Here is an 18,335-nt window from a genome sequence, read left to right as displayed (position 1 = left end):
CTTGCTGAAGGCAGGAGGGTGCCGTTCACCGATGTGCCTTTTGTCCCATAGATAGCGCTGAAGTCACCCCACCTGTCCTCTCTGTGATGGGGGAGGCCACCCCAGTGAGCATCGAGCCGTAAGTGCAGCCCTTCCTCTGGCCTATGGTACGAGGGTGGCCGATGGGGTCCAGTGCACGCAGGTCCTGTGAGGAAGAGGAGGGTTGTGTGGGGCCCACAGAGGGCTGAACAGCCTCTGAGATTCTGCAACTGGCTCTGGGCTTTACTGTCCCCACCCTAAAGGAAAGGACCAGCTCGGTTTGAATTTGCCTCTGAGTATCGGCAGGGCAGTCCATGAGACTCTTTCCCTATCTGTAAACTCGAAGCTTCTCCCCTTTCCAACCTCTGGGCACTACCAGGTCCCGTTTGCCAGGCTGTTCTCACAGAAGCCAAATTCCTTACACTCAGCTGAGGTCTTGCTGTGCTCAGCGTCTGCGGACTACCCCCTGCATCTTCTCCCATCCCAGAGAGAAAGATTCCCTGTGCCCGCGAGGTGAGGCCTCACTCCCTGCCCTTTCCACCCCTGCAGACGGATCAACGTGGGCTCCCGGTTCCAAGCGGAAATCCCCTCCATAAGGGATCGTGCTCTGGCAGCTGCAGACCCCCACAAGGCCGACTTGGTGTGGCAGCCGTGGGAGGACCTAGAGAGCAGCCGGGAGAAGCAGAGGCAAGGTGAGAGGGGGCTGCACCAGCAAGTGAAGGTGGGCTGTTGGACAGGTGGGTGGGTTAGGCCCTGAACGAGATTTCTTCTCCTCCCCTCCCACGCTTGCTCCAGTGGAAGACCTGTTGACAGCCGCCTGCTCCAGTATTTTCCCTGGAGCTGGCACCAACCAGGAGCTGGCCCTGCACTGTCTGCATGAGTCCAGGGGAGACATCCTGGTGAGACGATGGCCCTGGTGGGGGGAGGGACCCTGAGGGAGGCTGGCATGGATCCATGTCTGCTGCCCAGGAGCCAGGGCTGCTGGCCCACTGATTGGAGGCAGGCAGGAGGGTCTGACCAGGTTGGGGGTTGTAGGGGCTCCACCGAAGGTAGTCGTAGTTCCAAACTCCAGACTTTGCTGCACAGGGTCCTCTTGTCTACCCTAGTCCCTGATTCTGGGTCAGTGGGTCCCCGCCCTCAGAAAGGCTGTCACTGAGGCCTTTCTCCACCTATGGCTGTCTGTCCTGGGGGCCACACGTTCTCTCTTAAGAGGCCCTTGGCCTGGTTCCTGAGCAGCTCCACCCTCCGTGATCTTGCCATCCTGCCAAACCTCTTGCCCCTCAGCAGTTACACAGGGTAAAAATAAATGCCCACCTTACTACTCAGAGGGTTGAAGAGGCCTTCTGAATTGTGCCTGGCACCTAGGAGGCTCAGCCTACCACTGAGACCCCTGCAGGGCACTGACCTTTTCCTCACTTCCCCTTCAGGAAACGCTGAATAAGCTGCTACTGAAGAAGCCCCTGCGGCCCCATAACCACCCACTGGCAACTTATCACTACACAGGTGAGCCTGGGACCTGGAGCCTCAAGGTCTCCAGCATCAGTGGGGCCCAGCTTGGTGCTGAGTCACAGCCCTGGATGGGGGTGAGGAGGTCAGGGGCAGATAAGCCAAGAGCTGGAGTGAAAGAACTGACACCAAAGATGGGGTAGTTCTCAAGGGGCTTCCTGTGCCCTGAAGGGGCAGAGAGAAAGGCGTGGGCAGGTGGGAGCCCATGCAGGCAACAAAGCCCATGGCAAGGTGCAAGGGACAGGAATCTAGGGAGTGCCGTCCCAATTGGCATCCGGTGCTTGGAACTTAGACAACCCCTGGAGTGCCATGTCCCATCCTGGGCACTGTGCTTTTAAAGGGACAGTGACCAAATGGCATAATCACAGCAGCCACCGATCCCTGTTGAGTGGTACCTCTTGTGTGTGCCAGGCAGAGCAGCAAGGGTTCCACGTGCATTATCTCCTTGAGTCTGCACCACAACTGGTGAGGTGGCTTGTGTGACCAGGTCCCAGTTCCCAAGCGAGGTGATTGAGGCTCAGAGGCTAGTAAGTGGCGGAAGCAGAAATATGGATCCAGCTCTGAATGGCTGCAGAGACCGTGGACGGATGACTTCACACTTTTCTGCTGGTCACTCACAGTCCCATCCACCTCACTAACCCTGGCTCCCGCTTTGCCTTACAGGTTCTGACCAGTGGAAGATGGCTGAGAGGAAGCTGTTCAACAAGGGCATTGCCATCTATAAGAAGGATTTCTTCCTGGTGCAGCAGCTGGTGAGCTGGGGCTCTGTTTCAGGCGCAAGAGGCAGCCAGGGGCCGGCTGTGTGATTTGGGGCTCCCTCTGCCGGTGGTGGCCCTGCAGTCTCTCTGAAAAAGCAGGTTAATGCCACTAAGTATTGTCGGAGAGAATTTTCTAAACAAAACAAGGGGAGAAGATTGGGCCTTTCCTCCCCTTGGTTCCGAGCCTTCTTCCCTCATGTTAAGGTAGTATGGCCATGCTGGGGGTGGGGGTGGGGAGTGGGGGGGTGGTCTCAGAAGGAGGCCTGAGTGGGCAGACCCAGTGGTGTCAGACTTCAGAGAGTGACTTGCCTGAGGCAGAACAGGAAGAGAAGGAAGGCTGCAGACTGAGGTGAGCCATTTCCCAGGGGGCTGGAGTACTTCAAAAGCCACAATCAGTAGGTAGAGGAGAGGTCACCCTAAGATGAGGGGAACTGAGAGCCAACAAGTGACTGTATAACAGACTGGGCTGAGGGGGGCCCCCCACTGCCTTCTTCCTGTCAGACCCAGGGCTTCCTTCCAGTAACTCAGCTGACCGAGCAGAGGAGGCCAAGTTGACTTTTCCTAGATTGAATTTATCTTGCCTCTCCCCATGTTCTTCTGGGAGAAGATTGTTTTGCTAATCCAAGGACCTGCATCTTTCCAGCAGCCCTGTCTCATAAAATCTCAGCTGTACAGACCACCGAGGGAATGGGGTTTCCAAGAATGTGCCCTTTCCTCCTGGAATTGTAGATTGTGTCAGGACAGCTCTGGGGACTGGGCAAAGTGTGGATGAATTCTTCTACAAGGGCCCTGTTGTGAGGACAGTCATTTGCTGGGTTTCAGTAACATTCCATTCCCCGATTGGGCAATATTTCTGCGAAGTACACGCCTGTGAAATTCACTGTGGTGCCCCTAACGCCTTAATGAAAAGAACAGACTGTTAGTCACACAGATGATCAGAGAGAATTGACAACAAAAGTGTAAACAGGATCTAATTAGTAAATCTGTGACTTGGCCATTCCTGTGAGATACAGCATATCTGTTTTCTCCTCAGGCGCAGAGAACTCACTGACCCCTTGGGCTCTGTAGACAGACTTCCCAGCTCCCACTGCAGCCCAGCAGTTGGCAGAGCAGTCTGGGAGCCTGGGGGAGAAAGGGCAGAGTCAGAGCAAAGAGCCTCTGTGTGTGGGAAATCTGTCCGGAAACTAAACCCAGGAGCCAGATGGATTTGTGAAACGGGAGCGCTAGGATTTCAGATCTTGGGAGGCCCTTGGAAGTCATCTTACTCGTGAAGAGACTTGCCTGAGGTCACACAGTCATTTAGTGGCAGAGTTAGGAGTGAGACTTAGGCCTTCTGCTTCCTTTTCAGGTTTTTCCAGAGCTTTCTTGTTAGTCTCCCTTGAATCCCTCTCTGATATAGGACAGTTTAACATTCTTCTATCCTCACTTGTCAGTTGCTGTTCCCTGGGAGGAATGACAGTGTTGCCCAGATTGATGAAGGGAGTCTGTGTTGCCGGGTCTGGGCTGGCTCTGAATGGGGATGGTGTCCAGACTTTTTCACCCTTAACTGTTTACTTTGAAAAATTTGAAACTTACAGAAAAATTGAAAGCATAGTACAGTAAACACCCACGCATTCCTCATTTAGATTTACCAATTGTTAACACTGGTCACACTTGCTTTCCCTCTTTCTCTGTCTATACTTCAATTTATATACACGCTTATTTCATTTCTCTGTGTTTTAACTAGTCATTAAAAGTAAGTTACAAGCGGTCCCTACGTGGCTCAGTCGGTTGAGCATCCAACTTTTTTTTTTTTTTAATGTTTATTTATTTATTTTGAGAGAGCGAGAGCAGGGAAGGGGCAGAGAGAGAGAGAGAGAGAGAGAGAGACAGAATCCCAAGCAGGTTCTGCATTGCCAGTGCAGAACCTGATGGGAGGCTCGAATCCATGAACTGTGAGATCATGACCTGAGCCAAAACCATGAGTCAAATGCTTAATCCATTGAGCCACCAGGGTGCCCCAAGTGACAAACTCTTGATTTCGGCTCAGGTCATGATCCCAGAATCTTGGATTGAGACCCATGTTGGGCTCTGTGCTCAGCATGATGCCTGCTTGAGATTCTCTCTTGCCGCCCCCGCCTTTCCCTATACCCCTCTCCCCTGCTCATGCTCTCTTAAAAAATATTTTTTTTAAAGGTATGTTACAGACTTGATCCAAATATCTCTTAAAAACAAGGTTATATATTCTTGCAAAACCATAATACTATTATCATACCCAAGAAATTTAAACTAATAATATTCTCTAATATGCAATCCCTATTCAAATCTCCCCAATGGCTCCATGTGGTCCTTTTTGGCTTTTTTTTCCCCCTTCCTAATAGTGCTGAAGTGTTGTTTAATTGAATTAGTCAGTGGTTTGTTCAGAGAAGGCATTGGAGAAATGCTTGTATTTCTTGGGTTTCTTGGGTTTAGCATTTGGGGAGGAGGGGACATGCATGGATGGGAAAGGCTGGAGAATCTCCAGGCAGATGAGCTGAGCCAGGAACTCTGACCTCAGTTTTGGCTTCAAATCAGATCCAGACCAAGACCGTGGCCCAATGCGTGGAATTCTACTACACCTACAAGAAGCAGGTGAAAATTGGTCGCAACGGGACGCTAACCTTCGGGGATGTGGATACAAGTGACGAGAAGTCGGCCCAGGAAGAGGTTGAAGTGGATATTAAGGTGACTCCCTTCCCAGCCTCAGCTGCTTAGAGTCCTGACTGTGTCTGGGGCCGAGGGCTGAGTTGAGAGCCTGGGGCCAAGCTCTCTGGAAGCCCCTGGAGGGTAAAGAGAGCAAGGCAGTGTCCCTGACAGCCCCAAGGAGCTGATGTCCTGGGCACTGGACCTAGCCCTTTAGGTCCCCCTCTCTGTCTGTCAGCGTCAAGGTAATAATACATTGTGTTGATGCAGAACATTGGGGAATTTTCCCACAATATCTGCATCAGCACTGACCTCCTGTCTCCTCACAGCACACCTCTAATACTGTCGCCCAAACTTGAGGCATTCTTGTACAACCATCATGAATGTGTCATCTCTGCATCCTACCACATGTCAACGTTACTGTTTCTACGACATCCACATACCACCTGGGCTACTACTTCATATTTTTCTTTAAGTCAACTCAGTTTTTACTCAGAAGGGAAATGTTATGTCCCAATCATAAGCAGAAAACCAGTACTGTTTGCCGTAGAAGGCACTAGCAAAAGTAAATATATATGAGAGTCAGTGTTGTTAAATTCCAGGTAGATACTGTTACCTGCCAGGGCTCTGAGTCTCAGACCTGACCTTTGGTTAATTAAGTCTGGGGGCTTATTCTGGGGAGTGTGTGACTCTTGATCTTGAGCTCGTGAGTCCGAGCCCCACGTTCAGTGTAGAGATTACTTAAAAATAAAATCTTTAAGGGGCACCTGGATGGCTCAGTCGGTGAAGCGTCCAGTTTAAGCTCAGGTTGTGATCTCGTGGTTTGTGAGTTCAAACCCCACGTCAGGCTCTGTGCTGACAGCTCGGAGCCTGGAACCTGCTTTGGATTCTGTGTCTCCCTCTCTCTCTGCCCCTCTCCTGCTTGTGCTCTGTCTCTCTCTCGCTCTCAAAAATAAATATTAAAAAAAATCTGAATCAGAGGAAAAATTATTAGGGAAGCATTAAATAGAGACAAGCAGAAGTTTCAAAAAAATCTCTAAAAAATAATAATAAAGTCTGGAGAAGTATAAAAGACACATTTAGACCTAACTCAAAACTTTATGTTTGACGTAATCAGGATTGAAAAGAGAATGCTATTTAATTCTGTGTCCACATATCCATCTAACATCATGTTGGGGTTATAACTCCATACTTGCTGACATGCTGCATGAAGACAGGGAGTGGTTTGGTCCCTCTTTTACAGACGGGGAAGTGGGTGGAGTTCCCAGAAGCATTACAAAGACAGTTTAGAACTGGAGCTAAGGCTGCTGTCTGCTCCTCCAGACCACCTTGCCGAAGGATGTGTCTGTCTCTTGGACTGGCATGCTCCCTTCCTGCCCCGAGCTCAATCTCAAGTGCTCAGTCTCTTCCTGAGGGCTTTCAGGGCTCAAGACTCCCTCTTCTTTCCCAGGCCGACTATCTGGGGGAGGATATAGAATTATGTAGTGCAGGAGGCTGGCTGGGCCAGGCCAGGCAAGCAGGATGAGCAGGGACTAGTCGTCCCCGGCTGGGTCAGAATCGGAGCAGTATGGCTGTGTAACTAGAGCTCCAGGCTCACTGCCCTCATTCTTATCCCCCATAGACTTCCCAGAAGTTCCCAAGGATGCCTCTTCCCAGAAGAGAGTCTCCAAGTGAAGAGAGGCTGGAGCCCAAGAGAGAAGTAAAGGAGCCCAGGAAGGAGGGGGAGGAGGAAGTGCCAGAGATCCAGGAGAAGGGAGAGCAGGAAGAGGGGCGAGAGCGAAGCCGGAGGGCAGCGGCTGTCAAAGCCACACAGACACTACAGGCCAATGAGTCGGTAAGTGTGACCTCCACTAGGGGAGCCCAGGGCCAGGAGGAGGGCTGGAGCTGGGCCTGGGGGTGAGGGAGGGAGGGCAGAACAGGAACATGGTGATGATGATCATCGCCATAACGGCAGGAAATGTACTAAGTACCTTACGTTTTTAACTTATTTAATCCTCATAACCCTATGTGGTAGGTACTGTCATCATTCCCATTTTACAGATGAGGAGATGGAGGCCCCTAGATAAGACAGCTGGTAGGCAGCCTGACTCCAAAATTCTGCTATTAAGTTTTTATACTATACTGCTTCTGTACCTGAGACTGAAGAAGAAGGCCTTGTGAAAACCCAAAAGGTGTGTGGGGCGTGGCAGAAGCACCTATGAGTTGTAGCTGTGGCAGGCTCTCCATAAGAGAGCTGTGTCCCTGACAAGAATATCTGACAAGAATGAGCTGAAACAATGGGGTGCCTGGGTGGCTCAGTCGGTTAAGCTTTGGCTCAGGTCATGATCTAGTGGTTCGTGAGTTCCAGCCCCTTATTGGGCTCTGTGCTGTTGGTGTGGAGACTGCTTGGGATTCTCTCTCTTTCCCTTTCCCCCACTTGCATTCTCTCTCTTTCTCAAAATAAATAAACTTAAAAAAAAAAAAAAGGGCTGAAACAATGAGAATAATAACAATGGCCCCTCTCATAGGTTCTCTGCAAAGTGCCTTCCTTTCCAGTATCTCATTAATTCCTCACAATAACCCCATAAAGTGTTAACCCCTACCTCAAAGATAGACAGAACTGAGTTCAGAGATGATATGTGACTTGCCTGAGTTCCTGCCTGCAGTCCTCGTAGTGAAGTCCTCTGTCCACCATATCATAGACCAAGAAACAACACATACCACCAGAGGTGTTCCTTGTCGGGGAGATGTCCCCCCAAAGAGAGTAGGGATTACTATGAGAGCCTTACAGATTTTTTTGTGTTGTACACTCAGGCTTGCAGGAAGACTCCAGACTGTTTGCTCCCTTCTGAGCCTGGGCTGTGCTTTTCCTCCCAGAGCTGTGCTCTATGCGCAAGCTTCATCAAGTCCTGCTGACTTTTGGGAATACTTCCCTAGGAGGGTCAACCCCATGCACGTACTTATGACTCCTAGCGGCCATCTGAGGCTCCCCTAACCCAAGGCCTGTGATTCCCCCCAAGCACCTCTCCAGGTCTGTTCCAGGTGTCCTCCACTCTCCATCATCTGCTTGGCATTTCTCGTGGTGACTCATGCTGTCTGTCCCTTTCACTAGATTTCAAGCTCCCTGAGAGCAGGGGCTCCTGTCTGTCCCCTCTGTATCCCCAGCATATGGCACCGTCACATGGATTTGAATCTGATTTATGGAATTAAGGCATGAATGGATGGACTAAATGACTGAAGACATGAAAACATTAATTGAGACACCAAGACCCCCTTCAGATAGATGCATGGAGACGTCTTCTGGCAGCTTGGGCTGTCCCACAGGATTACTGTACCAACAGCTTTGTAAAGATACAGTTGGCCAGGGGCGCGTGGGTGGCTCAGTTGGCTCAGCGTCTGACTTTGGGTCCGGTTATGATCTCGTGGCTCTTGAGTCTGAGCTGTGCATCCGGCTCTGTGCTGACAGCTCAGAGCCTGGAGCCTGCTTCAGGTTCCATGTCTCCCTCTCTCTTTGCCCCTCCCCAGCTTGTGCTTGCTCTCTCTCTCTCTCTCTCAAAAATAAACATTAAAAAAAAGAAAAAAAAAGTTGGCTAAAGACCCAAATGGGCTGGCAAAAAGCAGTGAGTACCTTGTCACTGAAAGGATTCCAGTGGATTCTAGAGGACCGTTTGGCAGGAGCATCTGACCTTTAAGAGCCCTGTGTTCCTGAGATGCCAGAATTCAGGAACCTCTCTTCCCCAGATCTCTCACCTCTCCTTGTTTGATCCTCTCCAGGCCAATGACATCCTCATCCTCCGAAGCCACGAGTCTAACGCCCCTGGCTCTGCTGGTGGCCAAGCCTCAGAGAAGCCAAGAGAGGGGGCAGGAAAGTCACGGAGGGCACTACCTTTCTCGGAGAAGAAGAAAAAACCGGAGACATTTAACAAGACCCAGAATCAGGAGAACACTTTCCCTTGTAAAAAGTGTGGCAGGTAAGATGCTAGGCCCTGCCTCCCCTGGGACCCAGCAGGGTGGCCACGGCTGGGGGCCAGGAAGTGTGCTTTCCAGGGGAGCTTTCACCTTGTCATCTGATTGGCTCCGAGGGTTTCTAGGGCAGTGACGTCACTTGGCAGCTCTTAGAGGAGGGGGTGACAGCACTGGATCCGGAACCCTTCAGTTCCCTAGGTTGAAGGTGGAGCGGGCCGTGTGGCCCAAGCCAGTCAGGCGGGGCCGGGGACCCGCCCGCCACACAGACGCACCCATGCACGGGCGCGCACACGCACACTGCCCAGACACACGCGCACCCGCACGCACGCTCTCTGGTCTGGTGGTCAGGGGGTGGGGGGTGGGGACGGCCCTCTTACTGGAGCCCCTCCTGCCCGGCCGCAGGGTGTTTTACAAGGTGAAGAGCCGCAGCGCCCACATGAAGAGCCACGCAGAACAGGAGAAGAAGGCTGCCGCCCTGAGGCAGAAGGAGAAGGAGGCCGCTGCCGCCGCGGCAACCGCAGCCGCCGCCTCTCCGCACCAGCCCGCGCTGCGCGAGGAGAGCGGCGCGGGTGAGAGGGGCTGACGCCGCCGGGGCTCAGGGGCCCGCCCCTCGCCCTGGACCCCCGGCCCTCCCTGCACCAGCCTGCCCGAGCTCCTGCGAGCACCCTGGAACCTCCAGAGGGAGAGAGGAGAGATCACGTGGACTTTTCTCTGAAGAACAAGACAATAAAATAAACGGCTCTTTTATTTATAAAGGCCCCAGGAGCAGTCGTCTAGGCTGCAGGATCCAGTTCTCTTTGCATTCTGTCTGTCGGAAGTAGTCCTTGCGCGTTCCTCCAACTGCACTGCGAAGGCCCCTGCTGGCTGGGGCTGTCCCTCCGGACGGGCTCCAGCGCCGCCACTGCTGCCTCCCACGCTGGGACCGCTGCTGCCGCGCAGCCTCTTCCGGTCCTCCTGGTTCCTCCTGCTCCCCCTCGGTCACCATGGAGAGCCAAGCAAGCACAAGCTCACCCTCCTTGCAGCATTATTCCCCGCCCCCCCAGAGGACCTTAAAGGCTGCACAGGCCCTGCCCCAAGCCCCGAAAAGAGGAACTCCCCTGGAGGGATTGTGGTGGCCGTCTCCGAGAAGGAGCTCAGCCTGGTACCTGTGCTGTCCCCTACACGACAATGTCCAGGCCTAAGCTGCTCCGGTGACCCTGTCCTCAGGCCACCACCTATGGGAGGAAAGCTACCAGAATGCCTATAGGGCAGAGGACAGGTACCTGTCCCTTTGCTGCTTGCTAGCGGCCTGCTAGGGCTGTGAAGTTTTCTCAGATATTTGGGGAAGGGGCCAGTGTTGGGTCTCAAGCTCTCAGTCTGCTGGAAGGAAGGGAACTGTGCCGAGGGTGGAAGTTGTAGGGTTGGGCTGGAGAGAACTTTTGATAAGCCCTGGCTCTTCCTGCTTCCCACCGTTTTGCCAAACACTTTTGGTCCCCGAAGGCTGCTAAGAGGGCTTATCCTGGGCCCAGCCTGTTCCCTCTTGCCGCAGGTTCCTTGCCTGCGTATGTCCTGCCCTTGGCAGCTGCTTCCTCACCCCATCCCACCTGGTCTAGCGTGGATATCCACCGCCCAGCCCCCGGTCCTACATGCTGGAGATTTCTGGATCCTTCCCTGGGAGGGGGAGGTCTCCTAACCAGATTGGACAGGAGCCTTCATTCCTCGACTTGTGTCATTTGGGAGCTATTTATTTATTCTTAATATTTAATTTTTAACATCCTCTCAGGGACCAGGGGCCTCTTGCTTTCCAGAGGCCCAAGTGCATTTATCCCAAAATAAGGCACCTTCTTGGCATCCCCCCCCCCCCCCCCCCATTCCTAAGACCCTAAGGTCCCTCACCTCATTGCTCTGGAAGTTGTTGCCAGTAGGGGTGATTAGTAGCACTGAAAGAGGGTGGAAAGGTGGAAGGTGTCACCAAAGCCACACAAAGACCAGCAGGAGCAAGGGAGATCAAAGGCAGTTCTTATTGCTACCTCTTCTCTGGCTGTATTTTTAGATTGCCTGAGGGGATTGACTGGAAGCCAGAATTCTAGTTTTGTTTCTAGTTTGAAGAAGCCATATTTGGCATGGAGTCACTGAAGTGAAGTGCTAGAAGGTTCCAGAGGCCTCCCTTGCCAGTCCCATAGAGGGCTGAGTTATTTTTCTGATCTTGCTACTCAAGTTTAGTTGTGTTAGAAGTTCTAAGTGAATGCAAGTATGTTGCAAGAATGCAGGTCAGCATGTTAGGAAGGAGCCAAAAATTCTACTACTCTCCTTACAAGATAGCCTAAAGGCGCCATGTTGGTAGCTAAGAGTGGGGAGGGAGTTTTGTTTCTAAACTATGCACTAACTGGTGTTTTTCAGCATTGATTTATGCATTAATATGGTTCTTCAGGACCCCAGATATGGGAGCAACATCTTTCTCCCCGCCAGACTCCAGGACCGCTACATAGATCTTCAACTTCCCAGTTAGTTTCCTCCAAAGGCTTCTAGAAACTCAATGTCCCAAGATCGCAGAAATCTGGTATACCCTCCAGAAATAGAAGGGTAGCAAATTTAGGCTGTCTGCTAAATCACTTATGTAATAAGAGTGCCTTCGCAGCTTTGCCCCAAAGTGCTACTTATGTTTCCCAAGGTTTTTTCTATTTAAATATAATTTAGTTTCAGGCCCCTCTGTGGACACATGGTAACAGGAACCTCCTTCGTTTAGAGTGATTCTCCTCTTCTAAGCTCATAGAAATCAGACTAGGTGAAATGTTGGTGGAGAAAATCAAGGTGGTACCTCTGTATTAATTCCACCAGACCCTGTATTTTAGAAGCGTTCATGCTCCAGGATGGATTTATATCTAGAATATAAGGTGAAAGTTAAAATGTTTAGAGGGCAGATGCAATTGTTCCAAGTGACCTGCCAATAAAGTAGGTGCAGCCATAGGAGCTGGGATAGGTATATCCTTTATGGTGCTTTCGCCCTGTGAACACATTAGGCTCGTCTTGTTTGTGTTTCTTCCTTTTTTCTTCTGTTCAGAGCTGTTTAAGAAGTTAAATGACAAACACCTCCAGCTTTATTATGCCCTCCCCACACCATTTCACATATCCATCTTCCAGTCTCCATCTACACTTCGCTAAGGGCATGAAATTAACCTAGTGCCTGTGTTCCAGACCGTTTCTGAGGTCTCTTACCCACCCACGGAGTCTGTGCTTCAGTGCACTGGCCTCCATGCCTTCAGCAGCCCCCCTCACAGCTAAGGTACACCCTCATCCCTTCTGCCTCCCCACCTCCACCCCTGGCACAGAGGTCGTGTGCTGCTTATGTCTAAAAGAAATCCCCTATATTTAACTGCCTCAGTGACCTAACCTCTTTCTTCTCATGTGCCAGATGTTAAGATGAAGGAGGAATACAACACATACTCAAGCCTCAGCTGTTTAAATATATTTTCTCTGGGGCTCTCTTTTTTCGAACGGTATTTATTACCAGACTAGCAAGCCTAACTCCTTAGGTTTACAGGAAGTATGCATATTTTTATAAAACAATTGTATGTCCTCCCCATATTTTGCTGTGTTAATATTTGCCTCTAACAGTTTGCAGCTGTTTCACCTTTTCCTTGTCTCTAAGTTGAAGGCCTTGTTTGGAGGGGACAGCACAGGAACAGCCTTGACAGTCTGTAATTATTGTACAGATATTTTAATAGCATATAAATAAGTATATTCCTTTTATTTTGGGGAAAAAACATCAGACACTGCCTTTTGTGTGTTTGCTGCCTGTGGCACCCTTTTTTAAAGACTGTTACATATTAAAATAGTGTGTATATATATATATATATATAATTACCTCTTTTGCTGTACAGTTGTGATAGACCAGACTGAAGATTTTATTTTTTGTGTGCTTTTTATAAAAAAAAAAAATAACACACTAAAGTAAATCTTGCGGATGTGATTGTAATGTACCTATGTAACTTATTTACTTTTGAATGTTCTTCTGTATCTTTAAACCTTTTATTAAATAAGGTTTTAAAAATTCAGAGTTGAAGGCTGTGTTCTTTTGGGGAGATTTTCACCATCTGGGATCGACTAAGTAGGCCTTGTTTTGCTTGCAATGTATTACTTGACATTTGGAACCACAAGGATTCTCTTTTCATCAGGTCTTTGTCAGTGATGCCGGGAGAGGAAAAATAACACGCTAGTGTTTGCCTGTTTGCAAAGATTACTGAATAGACACAGATCTTTTTACATAACTTTAGACAAGAAAGAGTCTCAACTCAGTGTCTCACACAAAAATATGTATACGGCACACTTCCAACGTGTTAGTTTCATTGACCTAAAGTATGGAGGGTGCAGAATGCCATCAGGTGGCACAGGGAAGTCGCGGTGCTAAAGATGATATTTTCCTATGCAGCGGCAGGCCAAGTTTGCCTTGACGGATGCATTTTCAACAATATCACCTTAACTTCACTCCAGAATTGTATTACCTTTTAAACACGGTGCTTTGTTAGAAAAAAAAAAAAAAAATCCGGAAAACGTGAAAAAGGAAATGCGCCATCAAAGTAACGCCTGGAGACCCTCGCTAGCACCTTGGCAACCGCTCGACCCCGAGAACCACGGGAACTCGAGGAACTCAGGTAGTCAAGGCCACCGTTGCCATGGTTACGCTCCGGGGCGGGGCGGAAGCAGCTCACTGGGCCTGCCCCGCTCCCCACTGCGGCAGTAACGCCTTCGCTGGCTGCGGATCCCAGGACCTGGCAGCGGAGCTGCGCCACACCGCCGCAGCCCGCCGCAGCCGGCGCACCGCCACTCCTGCCCGCCCTTGCCTCGCTTCTCCGTCCTCCTGGCGCCTCCGCTGCCCGTGTCGTCGTTCCTCGGCCACCTCGCCGCCTGGAGCCATCACTAGGTCTGCAAAGAAGCCACTTGCGGACTGGCCCCGCCGCCGCCGCCGCCGCCGCGACCTCAGAACAATCTCTTCCTTCGGGGACTGCGCAGCCCTTGTCTGCAAAGCAGCCGCTCCTCGCCCAACTGAAGGCCGGGCTCCGACCGCGAACGCCGGATCAACAGCGGGAGCAAGCAGCGGGTGCCCGACGCCCCAGCTGCCGAGAGGAGGCGGCCACGCCCCGCGACCACACCCCGGCGGCTCTTCAGCCCCGCGGCTCCAGGCTTCGCCACCCGCCGTCGCTCCTCGCCTTCTGCGCTGCGACACGACACCCTGCGTGCGGGTGGGAGACCCGGGCTGCAGACCCCGACCGTAGACGCAAGATGGCGGCGGACGCGTGACTGACTTGCCAGAGCATCCCAGAGGCTTCGCTCGGAGAGCCAGCCGAAGGACTGACTTTGCGGGGCAGCGAAAGGACAAGAGGAGGACTCTGGTGTCATCTGTTCATTGTGATCGCGTGAAGCTTGCCTCCCTCGGGCATATTGGGGGGAGTGTCTGCTGCTGTCCTAAGTCCCAGAGCGCAGGGAGCCACAGTCGAATCCTTATTTGTAGAGTTGGGGCCCTTGACGGTGGGGAAAATGGCGATGACACTGTTGGAAGACTGGTGCAGGGGGATGGATGTGAACTCCCAGAGAGCCCTGCTGGTCTGGGGGATCCCAGTGAACTGTGATGAGGCTGAAATCGAAGAGACCCTCCAGGCTGCGATGCCCCAGGTGCCCTATCGAGTACTTGGGAGAATGTTTTGGAGGGAAGAGAATGCAAAAGCAGCCTTGTTAGAGCTCACTGGCGCTGTCGATTACGCCGCGATCCCCAGGGAGATGCCGGGTAAAGGAGGGGTCTGGAAAGTGGTCTTTAAACCCCCGACTTCCGATGCTGAATTTTTAGAAAGGCTGCACCTCTTCCTGGCGAGAGAGGGGTGGACCGTGCAAGATGTTGCCCGCGTCCTTGGGTTTCAGAACCCTGCTCCGGCCCCAGGCCCAGATATGCCGGCAGAGATGCTAAACTATATTTTGGATAATGTTATTCAGCCTCTTGTTGAGTCCATATGGTACAAGAAGCTGACGCTGTTCTCTGGGAGGGACATCCCGGGGCCGGGGGAGGAGACCTTTGATCCCTGGCTGGAACACACTAATGAGGTCATAGAGGAGTGGCAGGTGTCTGATGTAGAAAAGAGGCGGCGGTTGATGGAGAGTCTTAGAGGCCCTGCCGCTGATGTCATCCGCATCCTCAAGACTAACAACCCTGCAATAACCACTGCTGAATGCCTGAAGGCGCTTGAGCAGGTGTTTGGGAGCGTCGAGAGCTCTAGGGATGCGCAGGTCAGATTTCTGAACACTTACCAGAACCCGGGAGAAAAGTTATCCGCATATGTCATTCGACTGGAGCCTCTTCTGCAGAAGGTGGTGGAGAAGGGGGCTATAGATAAAGATAACGTGAACCAGGCCCGCCTGGAGCAGGTTATTGCCGGGGCCAACCACAGCGGGGCCATCCGAAGGCAGCTGTGGCTGACGGGGGCTGCGGAAGGGCCTGCCCCTAACCTCTTCCAGTTGCTGGTGCAGATCCGAGAGGAGGAGGCCAAGGAGGAGGAGGAGGAGGCTGAGGCCGCCCTCCTGCAGTTAGGCCTGGAGGGGCACTTCTGAGGCCCAGGAAACGCTGTACTGCAGATCTAGATCACAGCTGCTTTCCTTGTCTCCATGCTATCTTACAGGTGTCTCTTAGTAGTAAAGACTTAGCCATGTGCTGGGGGGGAGGGGGTTTGAGAGCAGGGAGGCAGCAGGCCTGGGTATTCATGTAACATTAGTACAATCGTGCAAATGAGCACCCTGAGCTACTTACTATGAGTCGTACCTAGCTGCCATGTCAGGTAAAGACTTGTGCACCAGTGCTCAGTGCAAGCTGTCGTTGTGGCAATCATCAGTTGTAAAACATGTGAATTTGTGACACTTCCCATTGAGGTAATTAAGTGTGAAAATGCATGTTCTGATGTTTAGCGCAGGACCTGGCAAACACAAAAAGTGTTCAGTAAAAATATGAGCCGTTATTACTAATATCGTGAATGGTTCTGTGTTTACAGTAAATTGTTCCTAATTTATATTAATGGAAAGAAATGTGACTTAATTAGATACTACTAGTTATTCAACCATACAAAGCAAATTTCTTATTTTTCATCTTGAAACGTCTGGATCAGTTTAATTGACAAGTGTTCTGAGACTATGGAATGGGGTGTTAGGAAACAATTCTAGAACTGCGTGAATCAATTTTTCTCTGTACAAGATACAGATATAAACTGCATGGGAAGGTTATAAAGAACCAGTTACAGTATCTAGTTCCCCACTTCAAGTCTGTCATTGAATGGTAGTTCTTGTTCATGCTGATTCTAAGTGTTCTAAATTTCAAGTTATCAAAATACATGTATATGAATAAAAATATTTTAAAAATTCTATTGTCTTGTTTTTCTGACACATGTACAAAATTTAAGTGTAATTAAGCTCTATGTTCTCTTAGGAAGACTTCCCCATGCTGCTAAAAAAATCAGACTTCAATGATTTTATCTTTAAACTTCATGTCATACTATGCGAGTTTAAACTGCAGAACCTTTTGGTATTTTCAACTTTTGCATGTTTTCTACAAGGCAAGTGTTAGAAGGCTAAAAAGACCTACGTAAATATTAACTTACTGTAAAATGTTGGAAAATCCTGAAATGGGGCTCAGGATGTCATCTAGCAATGCTTTTTCTCCCCTTTCTAAATCCTTTTTCAGCTAAAGGTGTTTATTTTGCTGAGGAATAATTCCTCAGCTTAAAATGACGGTTTCAGATTTATAGCAGCCATTTGATATCAAGAGGGTACAAATAGGGAAACAGTTGAAAAACATGTTTGACTTCAGAGCTTTAGTGACCAAAGGTGTCTTGAGATCCTAGTAAATCCAGAAGTGGTTACATGAGCATAAGAGTTCAGTGGGGTTTTCCCCTAGTAACAAGGCTTTAAAATTACAGCCAACCTATTTAACAATCATCAGGTAAAAATTTATTTATAAAGGCTACTACTGGTGCACATTCAAACATTTTTCTGTACTCATGTCATCTGTTACACCCTCACACGCTTAACACACACATCTCCAAATGTTTGATTCTCATTCTCAACAACAGATACGCAAGTCTTTGCTTCCCCCAGTAAACATGCCCTCATTCCTCTACTCCCCAACTCACATAGCTTCCCTCTCCATCGCCATTGACATGACAGCATGGCACCGGGTACACGCCCCCCTCACTTCTCAGAATCTTATCTGTACACATTCACTCCCACCTTCCCCCTGACACTCTCATAAACACACTCCCTCCTCCCACCACGTGCGCGCATGCACACACACAGAGACACAAACACACACACACTACAGCAGTCTCCCACCCCAACCATACAATCCTGTTTCTCCACACATGCTCCCACTGCCACCTCACACCAGCCAGCCACATATACACACACGTTCTCACTCCATGCAAGTTACGTTCATGACGAAAATAGTGGGTTTCTCTCACCCGATGTCAGAGGCATCCTTCAATGTCTGTACATAGAGATATACCTTCTTATAGCTGCAGAACTGACTGCATCTTAGGAAGGAGGGTTATCACTTCAGATTCTTTTATTATATGCAACGGTTATATATCGACGTATACTTACATATGTATTTGATTACATATATATGGTACACATGTAAGGATTCTAGATGTCCATCCTTTATTCTAGAAAACTAAAAATAATGAGCTGTTTCTTATCTGAATTAAGGGTTTCTCTTTATAAAAGGCTCAAAAATTAAAATCTGCTTTTTAAAGGAGAACAGCAGCAAGAAACATCCTTAGAACCAAAGAACTGTGGAATAAAGAAGTAGAAACTGCACCACAGTCCCATTCTGAGGCCAAAATTATATTTGGTTGATAGCACAGAATATGTGCTGAGACAATGTGTAATGTTACAGCTATTACTAGGCTATCTTGTTTCTTGTGGATCAAAAAGGGGCTGGCCAGTGTCAGGTTATTCCAGACCACAAATCAGGGGCCTATCAATCAACCTTAAACTCGTATACTACCAGTAAGGAGAGGACTAGGAATAGTCCTTCCGGTTCCAGGAAGCACTTTGCAGGATCCCAATCATTTGGAATGGTGCCCAGAGGCCTTCTAGTGAAGACTTACAAACCTGGAAGAGGAGATTATCACTGGTAGTGAACTACAGGGGGAAAAAAATGGCATGAGGAAATGAGTCAGGCTCTCTCCCTGTCTCATACACACTCACACAAGCTGTGTGGAATGTTTGATCTAAAGGCCAAATTTCTTCAGAATTGAATGTGATTGGAAGTTCACATGGTTGCTCTACACTAGCTAAAGCAAATGGCCACATAACCAAAAAAAGATACGAATTAATTTTTTTTTAGAAAATAACACAATTTATTACTATTTTAAAACAAGTTTCACAAAATAACATTCAGAAACTCAACATTTCTAAATAAGTTAACACAAT

General features: G+C 49.7%; 2 protein-coding genes across 7 annotated transcripts in view; both read left to right on the top strand.

Annotated features, from left to right (window-relative positions):
- The window catches only part of MIDEAS (mitotic deacetylase associated SANT domain protein), a 67,486-nt gene extending 54,564 nt beyond the window's left edge, over nucleotides 1-12,922 (top strand). For 5 of the 6 annotated variants that reach the window (XM_058739601.1, XM_058739603.1, XM_058739604.1 and 2 more), the window contains 9 exons: nucleotides 52-118; nucleotides 568-710; nucleotides 814-917; nucleotides 1,446-1,521; nucleotides 2,188-2,276; nucleotides 4,836-4,985; nucleotides 6,565-6,777; nucleotides 8,697-8,893; nucleotides 9,291-12,922. In XM_058739601.1, the coding sequence (XP_058595584.1) occupies nucleotides 52-118; nucleotides 568-710; nucleotides 814-917; nucleotides 1,446-1,521; nucleotides 2,188-2,276; nucleotides 4,836-4,985; nucleotides 6,565-6,777; nucleotides 8,697-8,893; nucleotides 9,291-9,471 (1,220 nt within the window). In that variant the 3' untranslated portion in view covers nucleotides 9,472-12,922. The remainder of the gene's footprint in view (nucleotides 1-51; nucleotides 119-567; nucleotides 711-813; nucleotides 918-1,445; nucleotides 1,522-2,187; nucleotides 2,277-4,835; nucleotides 4,986-6,564; nucleotides 6,778-8,696; nucleotides 8,894-9,290) is intronic. The other variant, XM_058739607.1, reaches the window with a different exon arrangement.
- A 1,462-nt stretch (nucleotides 12,923-14,384) lies between these two features.
- PNMA1 (PNMA family member 1) lies at nucleotides 14,385-16,265 on the top strand. The gene has a single exon (XM_058739608.1). It carries the CDS (start codon nucleotides 14,403-14,405, stop codon nucleotides 15,462-15,464), a length of 1,062 nt encoding a protein of 353 aa, XP_058595591.1. The 5' UTR covers nucleotides 14,385-14,402; the 3' UTR covers nucleotides 15,465-16,265.
- The last annotated feature ends 2,070 nt before the right edge of the window (nucleotides 16,266-18,335 follow it).

Source organism: Neofelis nebulosa, chromosome 7, assembly GCF_028018385.1.
Source record: "Neofelis nebulosa isolate mNeoNeb1 chromosome 7, mNeoNeb1.pri, whole genome shotgun sequence".
In the NCBI taxonomy this organism is placed as follows: Eukaryota; Metazoa; Chordata; class Mammalia; order Carnivora; family Felidae; genus Neofelis; species Neofelis nebulosa.
The sequence above is the reverse complement of the archived record's forward strand: the minus strand, read 5'-3'. Positions and strand labels throughout refer to the sequence as shown.